This window comes from Aythya marila (genome assembly GCF_965140915.1).
Source record: "Aythya marila genome assembly, chromosome: 6".
NCBI classification, from domain to species: Eukaryota; Metazoa; Chordata; class Aves; order Anseriformes; family Anatidae; genus Aythya; species Aythya marila.
The window spans coordinates 24711498-24730700 of record NC_139047.1 but is presented as its reverse complement, the minus strand read 5'-3'; the positions used below and the strand labels follow the sequence as shown (position 1 = coordinate 24730700).

At 42.3% G+C, this 19203-nt stretch overlaps 1 protein-coding gene across 1 annotated transcript in view; it reads left to right on the top strand.

Annotated features, from left to right (window-relative positions):
* Window positions 1–19203, top strand: part of PDIA5 (protein disulfide isomerase family A member 5) — a 96847-nt gene that overhangs the window by 27654 nt on the left and 49990 nt on the right. Inside the window, exons 5-10 of the mRNA XM_082763037.1 lie at window positions 37–82; window positions 6493–6585; window positions 7866–7926; window positions 11639–11706; window positions 15864–15955; window positions 16059–16130. Of these exons, the coding sequence (XP_082619163.1) occupies window positions 37–82; window positions 6493–6585; window positions 7866–7926; window positions 11639–11706; window positions 15864–15955; window positions 16059–16130 (432 nt within the window). The remainder of the gene's footprint in view (window positions 1–36; window positions 83–6492; window positions 6586–7865; window positions 7927–11638; window positions 11707–15863; window positions 15956–16058; window positions 16131–19203) is intronic.

Here is a 19203-nt window from a genome sequence, read left to right as displayed (position 1 = left end):
GTAAGTTAACACTATTCCCCACTCCTTGTTCAACAGGGACGGTGCATTTCATACTGAATATAACAGAGCTGTCACGTTGAAGGTAAACTTGATTATTATTCTTTTGCTAGGTATGGGGGAGACAATCGTGGATTAAAAACAGGTGTTGGTGGTAGTTCATGCTAAAGGCATGAAAGGGATGGGGTTAATCTTCATAAACAGCTGTCAGAATGACCTAAGGGTTTTTGTGTGCACGCATCTGCCAAGCACAGATCCAGAAAAGCTGTGTATTATTAACAAGACTGAACCCATGTTAAACTGTCATGTGAGTTAATGTTCAAGCTGATAACAAATAGCAATCTTCTGGTTTTGATTACCAGATGCTATTGACAGCAGTATAACTAAAAGTATTAGTTGATACTGCATTTTGATCGGGAGTTTCCTGAGGTTTTTAGGTCTTGTGTTTATAAACAATTGAGTGGCCTTATCTTTGATTTGATCATGGAACTGCAGTCCCTATGGATGTGCCCACAGTGCAGCAGGGATGAAATGACCTTTGTTTTCTTGCAAATCTTGACACAAAACAACAGGAAGCAATGTTCTGTGAGCACAATGGAAGGAAAAAGACATGAAATTTGAAAAGAATACGTAGATCTCTGTGACAGGGGAAATGTACTATAAACATACTGAAAGTGAGCAACCTTCCTCTGCAAAGCCCTGGTGAAGTGCTGGGAGTACTCCATGACGATTTGGATTCCAGAAACATCTTCTGTCCAGTTCTGATGCTAGTTTGAGTTTCACTTCCTCCTCTTTCTCCAGCAAATCTGGACTCTGCACAGTCACTGGTCTTGTTGGAGGCTTCATGAAGTCAATTCAGGCTGCCAGGGTTACACTCACTTCCCTTTTCTCCTTCCTTCAGGGGTCTGGGCTGGGATGGAAGAAGCTGGTGTGAGGTGCTCTGTGAACCCAGTTCTGTCAGAGGGGCTACTCCTAAGCACGCCTGCTCTGTTACCTTCCATCCACAGCAGAGCTGCTGTGGGGTAGATGGTGGAGGGCTCTGTCTTGGAAATGCTCTGTGGCTTGAATCATCTGTTTAGCTTGCTCTTGAGGTTGTCATGCTGGATTTACATGAAGTGGGGGGAGTAGGACTGTGCATCTTCCCATCTCCTGCAGCAGAAATGCTGCCTGGCACTGAGAAGGGCAATGTTAGGTACCTAGCCTAGTCAGCAGTGGCTGAGGCTGCTTCTCTACTTACTAAAGAAATGCGTGTTTTTTTTCCCCTCTTGGTGGGTGGGGTGATGGAGACTTGTTAGCTGCCTAAATGTGGGTGGTTTGAACAGTGGTTGAGATATCTTTCCTGCTCTCCATAAAGTACTGCAGCTGGGAGTTAGTGCTGTGACTCAATTCCTTACAGATAGGATCAACTGCAAGGCACCTGCAGAGCCCCGAGGAGGGTTTCAGCTGAGACACAATTGTAGCAGAACAGGAACTATATGAATTATTCCTTTTGTTACAATTTTGTGGTGATTGTTTCCCCCTTCCCTAATGCCCACTGTTGTATTTGCCTCTAGCTGGTGAGAAGGAAGCAGCTCTGGGGTGACCCCATGTGCAGGGAAGTGTGAGCCCAATGTAGACAGAAGTAGGGTTTTGAAGCTCCCTTCCTCCAGGAGCTCTATTCTTTCTTAATTTAACTGCCCTTGTGAAACCAGCTGCTAATGATTTATGGGTTGGGCAGAGCATCAGAGCTGGGCAGTGGTCAAAACTCAGGTGACTGTTTCATACAGCTGCCAGCAGCAGAATGATTAATGTTGTCTGGATTTCTCCCTCCATGCCACTTCTCCCTGTTCTCTCGTGTTGAGGCAGTGACACTTCTTTCTCACCTTCAGCTGAGTTTGTGACAAGTTTTCCAGCACATTACAAACAGCAAGCAGCAGAGTGATACAGTTACATCAGGTATCATACCCATTTTATGGACAAATGGACAGCCTAAAGAACAGGGAGATTAAAGGATTTGTTTCACATCATTCAGCAGGCTTGTGGCAATAAAACTCGGATCTCCTTTCCAGGCATCCAGCAGGCATACAAATATTAATGTGATGTTTTGGAGAATAATGGACACAGCTCTGAAGAGGAAATGCTTTATCTCTGTAAAAGGATTCTTCTGAAATAATCGGCAATTTCATAGATATGGCTGATCCAGCTGATAGTGTACACAGAATCTTAAGAAAAGCTCTTCGTTTCTTGAAGTAACTAAACCCTTATGTAATTACCAGAGATGTCCTTGTGGGTTAACTCCTAGAAAAATGAGGAATAAATGGTAGTTCAGTGTTCACAGTGGGGGGACATTAGTGCTCAGAACCTCCTGCTGCTGAGACCTTTGTTAGGGTCGGAGCTGTTCGTGTATCTTGTCAAGGGGGTGGATAGCAAGGTAGCAAAGTTTGGTGATGTAAAATGCTTAGAAATAGCTTTAAAATAAATAAATTAAAAGGGTTGGGAAGGCTCTTGCAATACCAAGTGGCTTGTCAATATGAAAGCTAGAACTTGTGGGGTAATGAACATGTGAGGGAAGGAAGGGACACAGCTCCAAATATGCTGGAGTAATGGCAGGCTAGGTTCTGAATTACCAGCCAGGACAGTAGGTGGCCTGAAAATATTGTTCCTGTGCTTAACAGTAGTTTTAAAAGTTTAGTGAAGGAGCAGAAAATGGAGGAGGAAACGTCACTCCACCATCCAAGTCCACTGGGTTCTTGCATCTATTACGTGTTTCTGGTTGCCCCACTGCGTGGAAGGTATGGAAGTACTGCAGAAGGGCAGTGAGGGTGGTCAGAACTATCAGTGGCTTGAATGTTTACATTGAGGGTTCTTGGGCTTGGAAAAAGGGCGTTGGAAGGCGATTGTGACAGGTGTTTATATGACTGTGAGTATCTTGAAGAATGGAATGATTACCTGCTTCATCTCAAAACTTCAGTGCGAGCAGTGGCATTTTGAGGCAGCTGATTTGAAGCAAGTCTGCTGTGTTTAAAAAAAAAGTAGTTGTGGAACTCAAAGCCATATGTTCTGAAAGCTAAGAATTTGAAAGTCTTAGAAGCAGTATTAGATAGTCATAAAGTATAGATCCATTGGTAGCTAACAGAGGTACAAATACAATAGCTGGTGCAGAGTCCACAAACTTAATTACTTTTTGCCAGAAATTGAGAGCCCATGCCATGCGTGCTATGTAAGAAAGGTGCTAGTGTAGCTTTTCCCCCAGTTATTTATAGTGAGCTGCTGTTGGAGACCTGAGGTTAGATAGCTTTCTGATCTTAATTATTTGCTTTAACCACGCGGTGTCCTAATCCACTGTAGTGCCATACAACCAGTATCCAGGCTGTGTCTATAATTTGCTGAAGCCTTTTCTGCAGGGTAAAGTACAAAGGAGTTTTACTCTTTTTCTAAAATGAAAAAAAAAATCTTTAAAGTATAAATCTGTTCAGTACTAGCAAAGGGAATAGACTAACCCAATAAATTAGACCTGCTGTAAACTCTGTATCCTTTTCAAGTTTGCTCCTGTAGGAGGGTGTGTGTGTATGAAATCATGGGAAGTTTTACAAGCATCTCTACTGCATTACTGAAAAGGAGGGGAATGTGCAGGGATGTTTCCATATTTATTTTTTTCAGGTTAAAATGTGAGTCCATAAATGATAGCCAGCTATTGTGCTATTAAAACTTGCAATGTATGCTGGACAAAGACACATCCTGTGTTGTGCTGAATTGGTGTTTGAGGTTCAAAGCTGTTGCAGGGGTTCAGGCAGCAGGTTACAGCCCAGCATGGCTCTGTCGGCGCCGCAGTGTCAAAGCAGGTCCTGACCCCATCACGGCAGGGCAGGAGCGTAGCTGGTCCTTCAGCATGGGGGCTGCTGTGCCGTGGCCTGGACTTTGCTCAGGTCTCTAACCCAGCAGCCTGGGGACCACTGCTCGTCTGTGATTAGACAGCACCGTGGTTTGTTTGTGGGGATTTTTCTTTCCCATTTAAAAGGGTGCAGGAAGTGCTCTTCACAGAGTGGAGTAATGAGTGCAAGGCACCGTACTGCCTGCTCCTGCCAGAAGACATTACACATCTAATTTTTTTCTTTCTTGGCTGAGAGGGAGAGGCTGCAAGAATTAAATCTCTTTAATCCCCCGTCCTCTAACCGCATCTGTTTCTACATCACTGAACTTGGCACGTAGGAATTCTTGAAACTAACGGAGTCAATCGGACTCATTAGCTGTTTAAAATGTTGACCCCTTTCTCCTCCCAGCCAGTATATATTTGAGGTCTGTGCAGACTGAGTGCAAGCAGAACTTGATGAGGTGTTCAGAAATGTGGAATATCTCCCTGGCTTTGTCCTTCTCTCCTTTATCCATATGTTACTGTCTTCTTACAGCATCATTTGGGATGCTAATGCCTTTAGTTTTCAATTTTTTTACAACTATAACTGCATTATAAATTACTTGAATTTCTTCTAGCTGGCTTCTTTCTCTGCTAATGCTGTATGAAAACAAATTTCTTCTACTCAAAGTGTTTGTGGTCCCAACACTACTACCTAACCCCTTAGGTCTTCTCACTGGGTACATTAAGTGCTTTGCTTGCTGTCTAGTGACTAATACGTGCTGCCTCTTATGATCAGACAAATCTCTTCAATATTAGCTAAGCAAGTAGACAGAAACATTAATGCCATAAATGAATCGTGCTGTAAGCTCTGAATCCTCCCGAGCTCTGTAGTACCAGTTGCGATGCAGGAGAATGAGCTGAGCTGCGCTATCTGTTGATAAGCTGTTGGGGTATTGTACCAGAGCAGCCCTACCCAAGGCAGAGAGGTGGCAAAAATGTTTCTTGGGGCTGTTGCAGTGACAAGTGTCACCAAGTATGCTGCTAACGTGCTCTTGAGAAGGTGGCTTACAAAGCTGGGCTTCAAGATGGATGCTCTTGGTGTGTGTTAACACATACTCAGCTCTGGTCTTCTGTCAGGAACTGGTTTGGCAGAATATCCCATGGCTGATAAAGGCTTTAATGAATACTCTCACATGACTTTCTTTGCTTGGACTGCAAGTAAAGTTTGCTTACTGCTGTAGTGTCATCATCCACTTAACTCTTACAATGAAGGGAAACAAAATCGTGGAATATCCTGAGTTGGAAGGGGCCCACAAGGATAATCGAGTCTAGTTCCTGGCTCCATGCAGTACCGCCCTGGAATCAAACCACATATAAGAGCATTGTCCAAATACTTCTTGACTCCAGCAGGCTTAGTGCTTGACCACTTCCCTGAGGAGCCTGACCTCCCTCTTGGTGAAGAACCTCTTCAGGGTTCTTCTTGGTGAAGAACCATGCAGCCTAAACCTCTCCAGGTGCATCTCCATGCTGCTCCCTCGACTCCTATTGATCGGTCACCAGACAGAAGAGATCAGCACCTTCTGCTCAGACCTCACTATGTGGCTGGTGTGGCAGAGTTCCTGTCAGGGACTGGATGAGTACATACAAGCAGTGCCACAGAGAAAGAAAAAGCAGTCTGAATTGTGAAAAGCAATCTGAATTGTGAATGAGCATGGAAATGCAAGTATTGTATTTCCTAGAGCACAGACATCTGAGGATAAGTGATCCAGCTGACATCCCTACGTACGGCTGGAAATGGGGGGCAATGCTGCTCTGCTGAATTCCATGGAGAATGTCTCTGACTTCAGAGGGCTGGAGTTTCCCTCAGGCTCAGTGTGAAATCAGAATCAGTAGGAACTATTTCTTTGTGATAAAGAGGATATGTGTGATCTGCCAGCACAGGAATTGTTGGTTGTATGTCTGTCAGGTAGAACAGTTATAAAGTAAGCTTGAGCAAGTATTCTACTTGTCAAATATGGGAGCTGCAGAACCATAGGGTCTCACTTCCTGCTTCTCTTGTCATGTTTGCTTGCAACACTCCTACTTAAAAATCCAGTGACTGCGGTTTCTAGGTAAACGAGTCATAGGGGAAACTACTGGTGGATATTTTTCCTCTGACCAAATGAGCAATTTGATTTATAAGTTTGGAGTTCATTGCCTTTGCTCACAGTGTGCCCTCCAGCTGGTCCTATTGGATGCAAAAGTTACTCAGATGCAGTGAAGGGCATGGAAGCCTGACCTCTACATAAAGAGAAATCTTTTATACTAAGCCAGCGTGTAGCTGTGGAAGTATTACAGATCTAGTACCATTGGAAGAGTTCTCTGAAGGATCCTTGAAGCTTCTGTCTATAAGTTGGTCCACCTCCACGTGTTTTCCCCAGTTTTCTAGTGGAAGCAGGCACTGGTAAGCTGGCATATCAGTTCTGAGGAAGGTACACAACAGTACATCTCTTGGTTCTGCAATAGGATATTGGTTTTCATCTCCACTATAGCAGATGAGTATAAAAATGGAAAAACAAAGGTCCTAATTGGATAGGGTTCACATGACAGCATGGATTTGAGATTGGAGTCTGATGGTTGTCATTCATTTTGCTTTAAAAACTTTTTTTTCCCGTTTATTGCAGTCCATGGTGGCCTTTCTCAAGGATCCAGAAGGTGCGCCGCTGTGGGAGGAAGATCCTGAAGCCAAAGATATTGTGCATATCGACAGTGAAAAGGTACGTCAGCTGGAGAAATGTTCTGTATGTTTTATAAATATATGGAATGTGAGGAGTGTGCATGTTTGTTTAAACTCTCAGTGAAGCACCATTATATCTTTTGGAAGGGAAGATTAAAGCACCCAAACTGTGACGTGACAAAGCCTGTGTTTTGTAATAACCACAGAGCAACGTCTCCTGCTTCCCTCCTTCTTCTTCCCTGTGTGGTCATAATATTAGTCTGTCAGCCACACAGCAAGCATTAAAGCATCGTGGATGTTAGGGTGGAAGAGACCTGTTTGTCTCAGTAAGTGTAGCAGCTTCCAAGATGCAGTTGCTGCAGGAGGCAAGTAGGAGGTAAAATGCTATTCTTACACCTGCAGGTTGTCAAAGTTAAAGCTTAGATACTCTCATGTGCCTGAGGTCATCTCAGGAAGTCTCTGCAGCAGGCAGGAACAGGATCCAGATCTGGAGTGATTTAACCTTGTACAGTAATAATCTACTGTGGCCAGTGGGAAAGCCGCAAATAAGATAAAAACTACCTTAAAAAGCCAGTGCCACCACAGAGCTCCCCATGATTTTCTCTCTAATATAATCAGCTTGGTCTTTTGTATTAGTTTTCTAGCCTATTGATTTTTAAAACTTTAATTGATTGGACCCTCGCTGGTATTTCGTAAAGGGCCTTTTCAATTTTCTAGCTTTCATTTTTAATATTAGAAATAGTTATTTTGACATTAGGTTTTTGTAGGAAGATTAATTTTTAATGTTCACCTTCTGTACTCTATTATAAGTCTTCCAAGGGTTGTGTTCAATTTGAAAACTTCATCTCATTTCTCCACCATGCTGGTACTGAAAAATCTATTCTCATGGCCTCTCATAGCCCTGACCAGGTTTCATAGTGTGGAAACTGAACTTCAGTTTATTATTGAGTCTGACTTCTTGAGTTAGAATACATTTTTTGGATGGATCAAGGAAGAAAATGTTTCCAGTCACAGGTTCTGAACTAAAAATTGATCAAGCGGTACAATTTCCACATCTTAACACCAAAGATACTAGTCTTCAATATTTAGTGGATATTTGTGTCTATGAGAAGTTTTGCCAGCTCCTTTCAAGTTACAGTTGAGCAAGCAGAAGAAACTCAAGTGTTGTCTGTTAGGAAGTATGACCCTTCTCTTCCCCCAGAGAAATGAGCCTGTGTTCTGTTAACATTTATATTGACTTTTAAAAGTTTTAACACAAGTAACAATAAGAGATGTCATTTTGTCTAAGTTTGTTTTTACTTTATTTGGTTCGTTCGCTAGGAATTGCGAAGGCTTCTGAAGAAGGAAGACAAACCCGTTCTGATGATGTTCTATGCCCCGTGTAAGTAATCCAGCAGGTCCTTTCACTTCTTGTTCCCTTCTTCACCGAGAGATGTCCAAGGCTGACTGGAAGCCCCACCTGTGCTTTGCTAACATCATCTTGTCCCATCTTTATCATTGAAATCCATGTGGTGGATTACCTTATGTAATTTCTTTGCCTGTTGTTCTTTCTAGATTTGCACGATATGCTGAGCACATTAGTGTTAATGCAGTTTTCTGAGGGGGTGTAGTCCCTCAGTGCTTCTCGCTGGAAGTGCAAATGAGCATTGTACATGCTTTTTTCTTTTGCACTTTGGGCTATGGTGTAAGACAAGTGGTTACACACAAAAGATCTCTGGAGGAGACCATGCAGTTGAAAGAAGCTCTATTTGTTCTTGGTAACTGGGTGCAGAGGGAACTACAGTGCAGTGGTCAAGAGCAGGAATACTTTTCCTGCTCCATCCAGGAAGGCACCCTGGGTGTTTCTGCTGTCACTGGCAGGAGTATCCTGAATACAAACGGAGTTTAATTGGGAGGGTGGCAGGAAGGAAAGAGGAGAGCATGTTGGAGTCGCTGCATCTCTTTTGTGACCTTGACACTGCATTGCTCTGATCTTGTTATCGTGTTGGCTGCTTCTTCCTTAATTTTACAAATTTGCAACTGCTTCTTCACATTTTGTGATGACAGGTATATGAGAGGCTTTCCAGTTCTTGAAAACAAAATATTGTTGTGCTGGAGTTGTTGCTCAGCTGGAAAGCAGAGCAGCCGTGAGAAAGGAATGAATGTGTGACCTAAGCTGGAAAAGCCTCCCGGCACTGTCCTGGTTGTGAAATTGATGCGAGGCACTGCTACCAATTTGCTGTTTGTTTCTCTTTTAAAATGAGCATCCCGTGGCAGGATTATCTCCTGTTTCAGTGTATTTTCTCTGGTAATTATTGCCTGAAACGCCATTCTACCTTTTTCAGTCTCATCTGTGTACAACCAAGATGGCCAGAATTGCTCAAGACTTAGCTTGCTGCATCACTCAGAGGATGTTTTTTTCCTTAATTAAATTAGCAGCAGCGCGGTGCCTTCACGCTCTGCAGCAGGCCGGGCCTGCGCGGCCTGGCCTGGCGTGTGGAGAGCGCCAGCGGCCATGGCCGCCGCGGTGTCGGCGGGGGGCGATCCGCCCGCTCTGCCTGCAAATCGCCCCCTCAGGGAGCGTCCCACTGCGGAGAGCTGTCGCAGTTTACCTGTATCATGAATAATTGTTTTTCTGCAACTGAGTCTCTTCCTGAAATGTGCCTTATCTAGCCCTTCGTTCTCTTTGAACCGTTCCCCCAGAAGCCCTCCTCCTTCCAGTTTCTCTTCTTTTGAAGTGGCAAAACACCTGCTAGTCTTCAGTGCTATAATACTTTTTGCTGATTTCTAAACTGCTGTGAAGGAAGCCTACTTGTAAGGTGTTTTTTTTCCCCCCTCTGATTTCACGATTCTTAACTCCCTCATCTTTTATTTAACACACGAGACCTTCTGATTTGGTTCCTATCCAATTTTTCTTTTCTTACTCCTGCTCCACTTGACACAGAATACGTCCAGCAGTTTTATTAAAATACAGACTTGGGGAAGCTGGAGTTGCAGGTTGCTGTCTTCTGACATGGGCGTTGATGTTCGTACCTGGGAGCAGCAAATTGAGGCTGGCTACTAAAGGGATTCATTTCCTTGCTTGTGAGGTGGAGGGTCTTTGGCAGGAGAGGTTGTTGGAGCCTTTGTCTAGGAAGGCATGGGGAAGACGGCTGCATTCTTCCTCAGCTTGGCTGGAAGCAGGGGGTTTAGATTCATTGTAGCAGATTCATAGGAAATGGGCTCTTTCATTACGTACTATTGCAGAGGGAGATGAAAGCGACTGCAAACTTAAATGTAGTTCCTTTAATATTTCAGGAATGCCTGGTCTGGGTGAAACGACTCAGAGTAAAAGCATGCCTTTTCCTTGGAAGATATTACCTGCCATTTGGAGACCATTCACTGTACTTTTGGACTTTATAAGTCAGACAGCACTAAATATGAAAAATTAGGTATACTTACAGGCATTCAGATTTACTTATGGTTAACTCTGCCAAAGGAGACTCCTGCAGAAGATGGTCTGCATTTGGCAACAAAAAGGAGCTGTTTAAAATGTTATTGAAAACAGGGTTTTAAAAATGGAAGTGTTACCTAGTGGAAAAATTAGTACGTGTTTAATTAAAAATCCCACTTTTGAGTCACAATACAAGAAAAAGAGCAGAAGAAAAAGGAGTTTTTTTGTCTGTTGTGTATTCCTGCACGGGAACGTATGTGGCTTGACAGTCTTGAACGGTGTAGTGCAGAAGTTAATGGGTAGGAGAGGTCCCACTGCAGTGGGTTTGGGAGCAAGGAGTCTAAGACAGTGGCAGGGCTGGGATGGGAGTAGAAGGATGGTGGGGTGGTGGCTGTGGGAGGAGGCTGGTATGCCTCTGTACTCCAGGAGAAAGTCCAGGGAGCGGTAAGAGGTTCAGGAGGAAAAGTGGGGGAGATCACTAGTTTAGGGCCTGTTAAAGACAACAGAAGTTGAGGATCCAGCAGATGGTGTTAACAGCTCGTATCTTTTGATGCCGTTCCAGTGGTTTGGATGAAGTTGAGGGTTCAGTGGACCTCAGATGAATGGTCTGTGCCCACCAAGAAATCATCATTTGACACAGCACTAATTTAATGACCTCACTGGCAATTTGAGTGGAGAGATCAAAGGTGGAAAGACCACAGAAATGAGCTCTCTTTCCTCTGATTAAAGAATTCCTCTCAGGCACGCTGATGTGGTCCTAAACCAGTGGTTGCAAAATATATTTCTCCTTTATGGAAGATACTTCCAAAACCCTTCTCTCTTTACCAGAAGAAAAGTGTTGACTGCTGTCCCATGGTGGACCATGGGTTTCTGTACTAAGTGTCTGAAGTGCATGGCCACAGCTTCCTTTCATGCTGTCTGCAGTCCCTCTCTTCCCAGTGTGTGTGCACATATTTTACTTGGCAAGGGTGAAACCTGCTGCTTACAAGGTGATTTATTGCTAATCTGCTTAGCACTCGAGCGTCATCAAACAGCTCTTAGTGTGCTCCAGCTATGCATGTAGTCTTCCTCACTCACTATTTGTCTTTTCCTCAGCACATAAAGTTCTTGTATGTTACAAGGGCTGTTGCTTCTCCTGAGTTATCGTCTTCTCCATTAACAGAGCATGGCTTAACTTTTGATGTCTGCTTAATGTGTTTAGGAGATGTCTCAAATGAGTTTCAAAGACCTGTTAAACTGAGATGAATCTGAAGTACACCCCCATCGCCCACCTGATTAAAGACCATATTCTGACTTTCTTGGTCACTAGAGTGCCCGTTCGAAATACACAAAGCTTTTTGGTTTGGCTTGATGAGCATAACATCTTTCATCTTGCATTCCACTGTGAGCTCAGCCCAGAGCCTTAGGAACGTAAAATGGTGTTGCTCTTTCCAAAACTAGGAAAAGAAATGAATATGAAGCTGAGCAGCATGAAAAAATAGCAGAAATAGCTGCATATAATAAGATGTAGCATCCTTAGAAAATAATAATATAATGACTTAGTGGAATAAATAAGGAATTTCATTAAAAAATTATTGTATTTAAAAATATGTATTGTGATATGCTTTGGAACACAGATCCTGTAGAAGAGTCTGAATGGAGTTGTTGGCATGTTACTGACACGATTTCTTTTTTTTATCAGGGTGTGGTGTTTGTAAGAGAATGATGCCGTCTTATCAGCAGGCAGCCACAGAACTGAAGGGTAAATATGTAAGTGAGAAGATAAGATTTATATTTAAAAAATCTTTTTTTTTTTAAAGAGAATATTTTTAACAATTTATTGAATATTTAAAAACACAAATATTTATTGATGTGGGTAATTTTTAAACAAGTTGAAACAAAGCCAAAAATGAATGATGCTGTTCCACATTCGCTCAGGATTATCTCCTTTTTTTTGCTATTATTAAAACTTAGCATAATGAGGCATTTACTCACTTGCCTTTTATATCTAGTATGTAGTTTTTGTCAGGGAAAAGTGGGCTCTGACACTGCTTTGTCTAGCTTCTATTTGGTGAATTTATGGTCGTCTTAAGCTTGTTTTTGTAAAGATAAAGAAATATTTGCCATTTTGGGTTTGATCAGCTTTTGGCTTGATGTTTCTTATTCAACTCAAGTATGGATGCCCTTAGAGTAATAATTAATCCACTTGCTCAGTGGAGAATCACAGTGTCATGGGAGGGGGATTACTGTACGTTTTCTTGATCAATCTCCTAACAAGTAAGCATAAGCGTTACATGCATAAGCATTGCTATAGCTTTGTCAACAAAGTTAGCGTTTATACCAGGCTAAAATAAATGCGAGTGTTGATCCTAATAAAATCAATTTGCAGCAGCTGCAATAACTTGGTTCTCTGTTTGTACTAATAAGGCATATTGATCTCTCTAAGCAAGACGAAGACACTTTCCAAGTCATGTTTTTATAATACACTATGTATAATTTATGTAATACCAATACACACAGACACACAGAAATGGGATTGTTGTTCCATGGCTTTGGCTGGATTTGGTCTGATTCTACCTGTTGAATCACTTGGGTTATAAGTTTCCTCAAGAGAGGCAGCACATGGTAAGGAACAGATGAAGTACTGCAGTTCATCGCTGGGGCGGCTCTGGTCAGTGCATTTCATGAGCACTGAGAGCCCTCGGACTACCCCATGTTCTCTCAGCTAGTTGTTTTTCAAGGTGTTTTCTCTAAATTTTTCTCTAAATCCTTGTTTGCTTAGGGCTGAAAGCAGTGGGAGTTGTTCAGATTTCAAGGCTTTACTATGTCCTAAATAAGGTATTTTCAGGAGTGCTTCCATACAGCCAGGCAGCATGCAAATTCCTCTCCCTTCTGTGGAGGGTGTGCTGTTTTCTGGGGGAAGGCACTCCTGTCTTGCACAGCAGGTCTATAACAAGGCGTGGGGTGGACAGGAATTTGAAGCATAAAGAAACACCTACACACGTACTGCCAGATAGAGGGCATGCTGCAAAACGCTATTTTCCTGCAATTATCCCTTGTCCACATGTAGTTCTGTTTTTATTAAATTCAAACCAAACCAAGTTGAATTTAAACTCCAGATCTGTTCTAGTTTGATAATTTCCAAGAAAGAAAGGAAAGAGTTTAGGTAGGCTTAGGCTAATCCTGCCCAGCTCAGGGGTCTGGCACTGGTCAGAGGTGCTTTTTTGCACTTGTAGTGTTTTTAGTGCAGGTTTATTTCAGAGGAAAGTCCAGTTATGCTATTGTCACCAGTGTCTTTCACAAATATCAATCTGTTCATCTAAATCTGACCTAGTTAGCTTCCTGAGTGGGATGTGTACACGGTTTGCCATTTCTAAAATTAACTCTGCTGTACCCATCATAAATTATCCATGGGGTGCCTGAGAGCAATGTTGACCTCCAGATCAGGCACTGCTGGAAAGTTTATGATTGTTTTGGATGAGCTGAAGGTTTGGCATTTCAATCAGACCTGTTGTTAGCTGTCAGGATGTGCCAGGGTTAAAAGTGATTATGGCTACTATATAGCAGGAAAATGAAATATAGTTTTGCCTATTTAGTAGGTCATAAAAATGAAAAGGTGAACTGTGTCTGTCGCTGGTTGCTATATTCTTTTGAGACTGGTCCCATCTTGCCGTAGTTGCTGAGAGGAAGACTGTATGGTTCAGTATTATGTAAAGTTTAGAGTTTTCTATTCCATTAACCCTAGCACGAAACAAAAAGAGTTGGTCCACATCAGAAGAGGATGGTTTATTTTATCCCTGGCACAAGAGATTCCCCTAGCTCTGCTCCATCAAGTTGCAGGATGGGAGAGTCACAGGAGAACAGAAGTCAGAAGCCTAGAAGATAAGACCAGCTAGCAAAGGTTCAAAGTCGATTTAGATACAGGTAGCTTGGTGGGGAGCAGGTAAAGTGTTGCAGTATGTCAAATGTCACTGCAGAGGTGAAAGAAATTAACTGATCTTCGTGTTTGCTGTGGATACTTCAAGAGGTAGTGGACTTCAATTGAAGTCAGGGTTATTCAGTCATTTGCTAAAAGACAATTAGCTAAACATCTGGCAGAACAAGCTTAGGTATAGAGGGAGGATCCTGACTTCGGGTAGAAGGTATATTTTGATGGTCCCTGTTAGCCTTGATGATACATGATTGTGTGATTATAGGCTAGCTAAAGCAGTAACTTTTGTTTTTAAAAATGAAACCTATTGTAATAGACTTTTGGTCATTTATGCTTCATACTGTGTATGAACAGCAGAATGAATCCATGTTCTTGACGCAAATCAATCACCGCAATCTGGCAGAAGATGTAGATGTGGCTGGAAATGCTAATGTAAAACCTAGGAAATCTTTTGAAAGTTCTTGGCAAATCTTAAATCTGGTAGGCTGGTGTAAAGCGGGGAATTAATGAAGCCAGTTCTCACTGTATAAAGCAACTGCTGCATCTTGATCCTATTGAATTTACCTATCCACAAGAGTTGACGTAAAGGATAAGGGAAGGGGAGAACTGGGCCTTAGTATCTCCTATGAATGAAGTCAATCTGGTTGTTAGAATTACAAGGAAAATTCAAAGCAAGAGATGTGACCAGCCAGTATAAATCTTATTTCTGTGCTCCTCTCCTCTGAGGTAGCTTTCCTTTATCCTTTCTCAGGATAGGCGAGAGAAAACAAAGCATCTTCTTGTGACTTTCCAGCACGCTATTAGAAAAGGTTGACCTTCAAACATGGATTTTGTGCTTTAAGATTTATTTCATGCTGGCTCCTAGCACATTTGGTTGGTCTATGCAGTTTGCTGCAGTCAGGAACCTGGTATTAAATTCTGATGTGATATTTCAGCTGGAAGGAGAAAATCCTGTTTTTGGAGGGGGAAGGAGGAGGTGTTAGGATTAAAACCCTGCTGCTAAAATGATTTAAGCTGTCAATGCCATTAAAACTAAGTTAATCTTGAAGTTGTATCTCAGCAACTGGCTGAAGGTTTGACTGCAGAACAACCTCAGTGTGAATCTCAAACCCACAGAACCTCAGAATTAGTCCTATCTTCAAATTTTCAGGTCAAAAGTCTTTTGAAATAAGTGTTTGAAAGACAGTTGGAGAGGGCACAGGAGCCATGAGCTTGAAGCTTGGGGTGAATTGCTGGTGTGGAGGGTGGGTTGGGACAGAGGTAAAGAAAGGGAAGGGAAGCTTTTTGTTTCACTTACCAGTCTGAAAAGTTGCTGTGCTCCCATACCCATCTTTCAATATCTGTAAGAAAAGGCTGTTCAACTGTCATTACACCCTGCCAATCAGGTAAGTTAACACATTTAAAGTATATAAATGCCATGTGGCATTTCCTGGGCTCATGGAGAATGTTTTACATCAAAGTAATGCTGATTTTTTTCCCCCTTGCCATTCAGCACACTCTTGAACTGGAATAAAGTCAGTGCTTGGTCAGGCAGACTTTCTGGATATTAGCTGAGATGGTAAACCAAAAAACGTGGCTAGAACTCTTTGTGTCCTTGTAAACATTTGGATATGCACAAGAAGAAAGAATTCTAGTTGGACTTGTGCTCTCTTTGCAGATTTGTATTTTAAACTACTAGTGAGATTCAGAGAATGCCCTTTTGGTATTTCTTGTAGGGGGTGAATAAAAGGAAATGGAGGTGCTCTGAGAGCGAGGAGTACATGACAGGCTGAATGGTTTGTGCTTTCTGTGGGCTAGGCTCAAATACTGCTCTGTTTTTCCTTGGTCAAAATCAGAAGCGCTTCATCATTACCTTTTATGAAGTCACCCTTGCTTTACAGCAATATGAGTGAAATCAGAATCTGCACAGAGTTTAGCTGGCTTTACTGCTCTTTAGAAGTCATGTTGTTACTACTGTATTGTAAGAATCAATATAATTATGCTCTGTTTTTTTCAGGTTCTTGCGGGGATGAATGTTTACTCTGCTGAATTTGAAAGGATAAAAGAAGAATACAATGTCCGTGGATATCCTACAATCTGCTATTTTGAGTCAGTTATGTTTTGCTGCTATTTAAGAAATCATACACTTGACTATAATTGCATGTTCTTATCTTCAGGGCAAGCACTAAACCTTGTTTTGTTGCTTTAATAGGAAAGGAAAGTTCCTGTTCCACTTTGAGAACTATGGTGCTACCGCAGCAGATATAGCAGAGTGGCTGAAAAAGTAAGGCACTGAACTTCATACACTCCACCTTTTATGTACCTTTCATTATTTACAGAATGTAATGGTTTAGGATCAACCATCTCTCCCTCATTCCCTCTGCTCAAAAGAGCAAACAAAACTACCCCTCTGAGACTGGCTGAACTAGCACAGAGAGATTGCATGCTAAAAAACAAACGTTAGGCGTGCCTTGCGTTTTACAATTGCATTTCATATGTAATAGGGTACTGACTATGGACCAAAATTAATGCAGATGCACAGATCTTGGCGTCGTTAAAAATGCCAACTTAAATTTCCAATGATCTTGGGTGCCTAAATTTAATACCTCACAAAAGGTGTGACTTTGGTTGTTTTATTTAAAATGTACGTGCCAAGTACACAGTTCTCATTGGTTCCTTAGCCTTCAGATGGAATATTTAGTGTTTTCTAGTGACACACAGTAGAAACTAGCACCCTGGATTGCTAGTCATTTTTACAAAGCTTGTTTCCTGTTATGACTTGAAGTGGTGTTGAAAGTGTCCCGTTCTACCTAAAGGCATCTGTTTACAGTTGTAAATCTTTAAATTATGTGAATTATGTAAAGAAGTAATCTTTAAATTATGTGAATATAAGTTGCAAACTATTGTGATGATATGGCTGAGCAAAATTGGAATAAAATAAATGTGTTTTACTGCACCAATGGGACTACGCTGGGGACACGGGAAGGGTTGCAGGTAGCCCAGGGGCTTCAGCAGTGGTAGGCTAGGTGGTTCAGGATGGGGACCTGCAAACGTAGTGCCAGCAGCGTTCCTGTTGGCTTCAGGAGGTACAAACAGTGAAAGCAAGCACTGCCCTGTGGATCAAAGAGAAGAGATTTAGGTGTAGTCTTTAAGCTTCATTTAGTCCATTCAGCCTTTCAGAAATTAATGATCAAGATGGCAACTCCAGCAATGTTGAGGAGATGATCAGCCTGCAGAGCAAGGCTGTGACTTCATCACCTGTACCGTATTATGCTTTTCAGTTCTGCAAGGATGTCGTTATCTCTTGGCTACCATGTGTGAAACATTAGATGTTTGGGGTGAGTTTTTTCCCCCGTCTGCCCACGTAATATCCAGATAATCCCTGTAATATGCAGTGCCTTTCTATCAGTGCTGTGACAGCAAGTGAACACAGCTACTGGAAGCAAAGCAGAACAGCTGCAAGCTCTTTCCAATGATAATCTCTGCTAACAAGCCACAGTGGGCTTTGGCTGATACTCCAGCAGTCCAGAGCTAAAGACAGCTGTTTGTCCTCACTTAGTGCTCAGTGCATGTTTATTAGCTTCCCAAAAGATGATCTGAGTAGTATCCTTCTTACTCCTGTTTTGTATAATAAATGCAACTTTAAGGAAGGCACGTCTGAGAAATTATGCCTACTTAAATTTTGCCAGTAATTGATGTAGTAATTAAAACTGTATACTGTAGATAGAGGGTAAATCTGCTACATGCATAATATTGCATTACTCTGAGGAGTATAAGTAGTCAAATGGTATGGTGGGGGCTTTAGGAAAGCCAAAGATTGTAATTAGATAGCTGCAGGGTGTATACTCTATATTTCAAAACAGCATAATATTAAAGCTCTCACCAGATAACTCAAGCTAGAATTTAATATCATCACTGTTGTGATTTCCTGTGATATTGGTGTCTTGAGCAGTGTCCTCTCACCTCTGAGGAGGAATGATGCTAGCTCCCTTTTCTGAAAACACAACTACAGCAGAACAGGCATAGGCTATGAATTAGCTAGGCACCAAGACCACATCCTAAATCTAATGCTCAGTCTCTGAACTCCCTGAGTGTCAGGTGCAGTTCTGGGTTCCCCAGACTGTGTCGCTTTTAAGGAGAGGTGATTCTGAAGTGATGTTGGAGAGGGTGGAGGCTGCTGCCAAGACAAAGCTGCGCATGTCAGACAGGGAGTTGCTCGGATAGGAGATGCCAGTCAGCCGAGCAGGTGTGCTGAGCAGCAGGGGCATGGCACTGCCAGAGTGTCCGTGCCAAGGAGAACCAACGTGTGTTTATGCTGTGCGTGCACATGCTCTTGTCCGTATGTTCTTGAAAGAGAATCCAGGAGACACTGTGCCATATGAAATGACCTGGTTTTTGTGGACACAAGTTAAATGCCACAGAAGGGCAGCTGTTTTCTCTTAGCTCCCTCTTGTTGTTTTGACCTCTAAATGTTCGTGGCTAAGTTCTGAAAGTGGTTGATCTGTGCTGATTTAGGGCAGGGGGTTGCAGAGTATAACAACAAAGGTTAGAATTACTTACACTGTGAAGAGGATGTTTTTCACATTCTTTTCCTTCAGAGCAAGAGCTACTAGTTTGGAGGGTTCCAACACCTTTTCATTTGTTAGTTTGTGAAGGCACTTCTTCCTTGTGTTGAAGTGTCCTAATGCATCTGCCTACAGGTACTTAACCCCTCTTATCTTCCTAATAGGCACTGGCTACTATCTCGTGGAGTTTCAGATGTTTTTATGGGGTGATAGAGAGAAACCATCACAGTCTTATTCCAACACACAGCATTATTAACACAGGAGGTGCTATCTTGTACATCCAATTCTTTTTTTATCCATCTTCTTACACAGCTGCATCGATCTGGATGGTAGGCAAGCCAGACAGCTCCTTGCTGCCTCCAATAGCTGCTTTGTTTGTCTCGCAGTTTTTGTGGACTTCTCTTGGGCCTTTCCTTAGCACCACCTAACTACTCAATTAAATCAAGAACTTGCTCTCTGTTCTTAATTCAATTAGCTCTTGATATCTCTTCCAGACTTCTGTCATCCTATTTTTGGTCTTCAGGCGTTGGATGTGCCTTCTCTCAGTTTTAAATGACATTTTAGATTTTGCTTGTTGTCTCCTCCAGGCTTTGAGGTACTTCTTACCAACTCCTGTGTAGGCTAATTAGCATGCACAGCATTTTAAAGTGGGCCATTTGAATAAACATCCTGTGCCCTGCTTTACTAATTCCTTGCTGAAATAGGTCATGCCGGGCTCTGCTGAACACAGCTTTCTTCTGGTGCTTTGTGACCAGCATGTCCGTGTTCATCATGCTCAAACTACTCGAACCA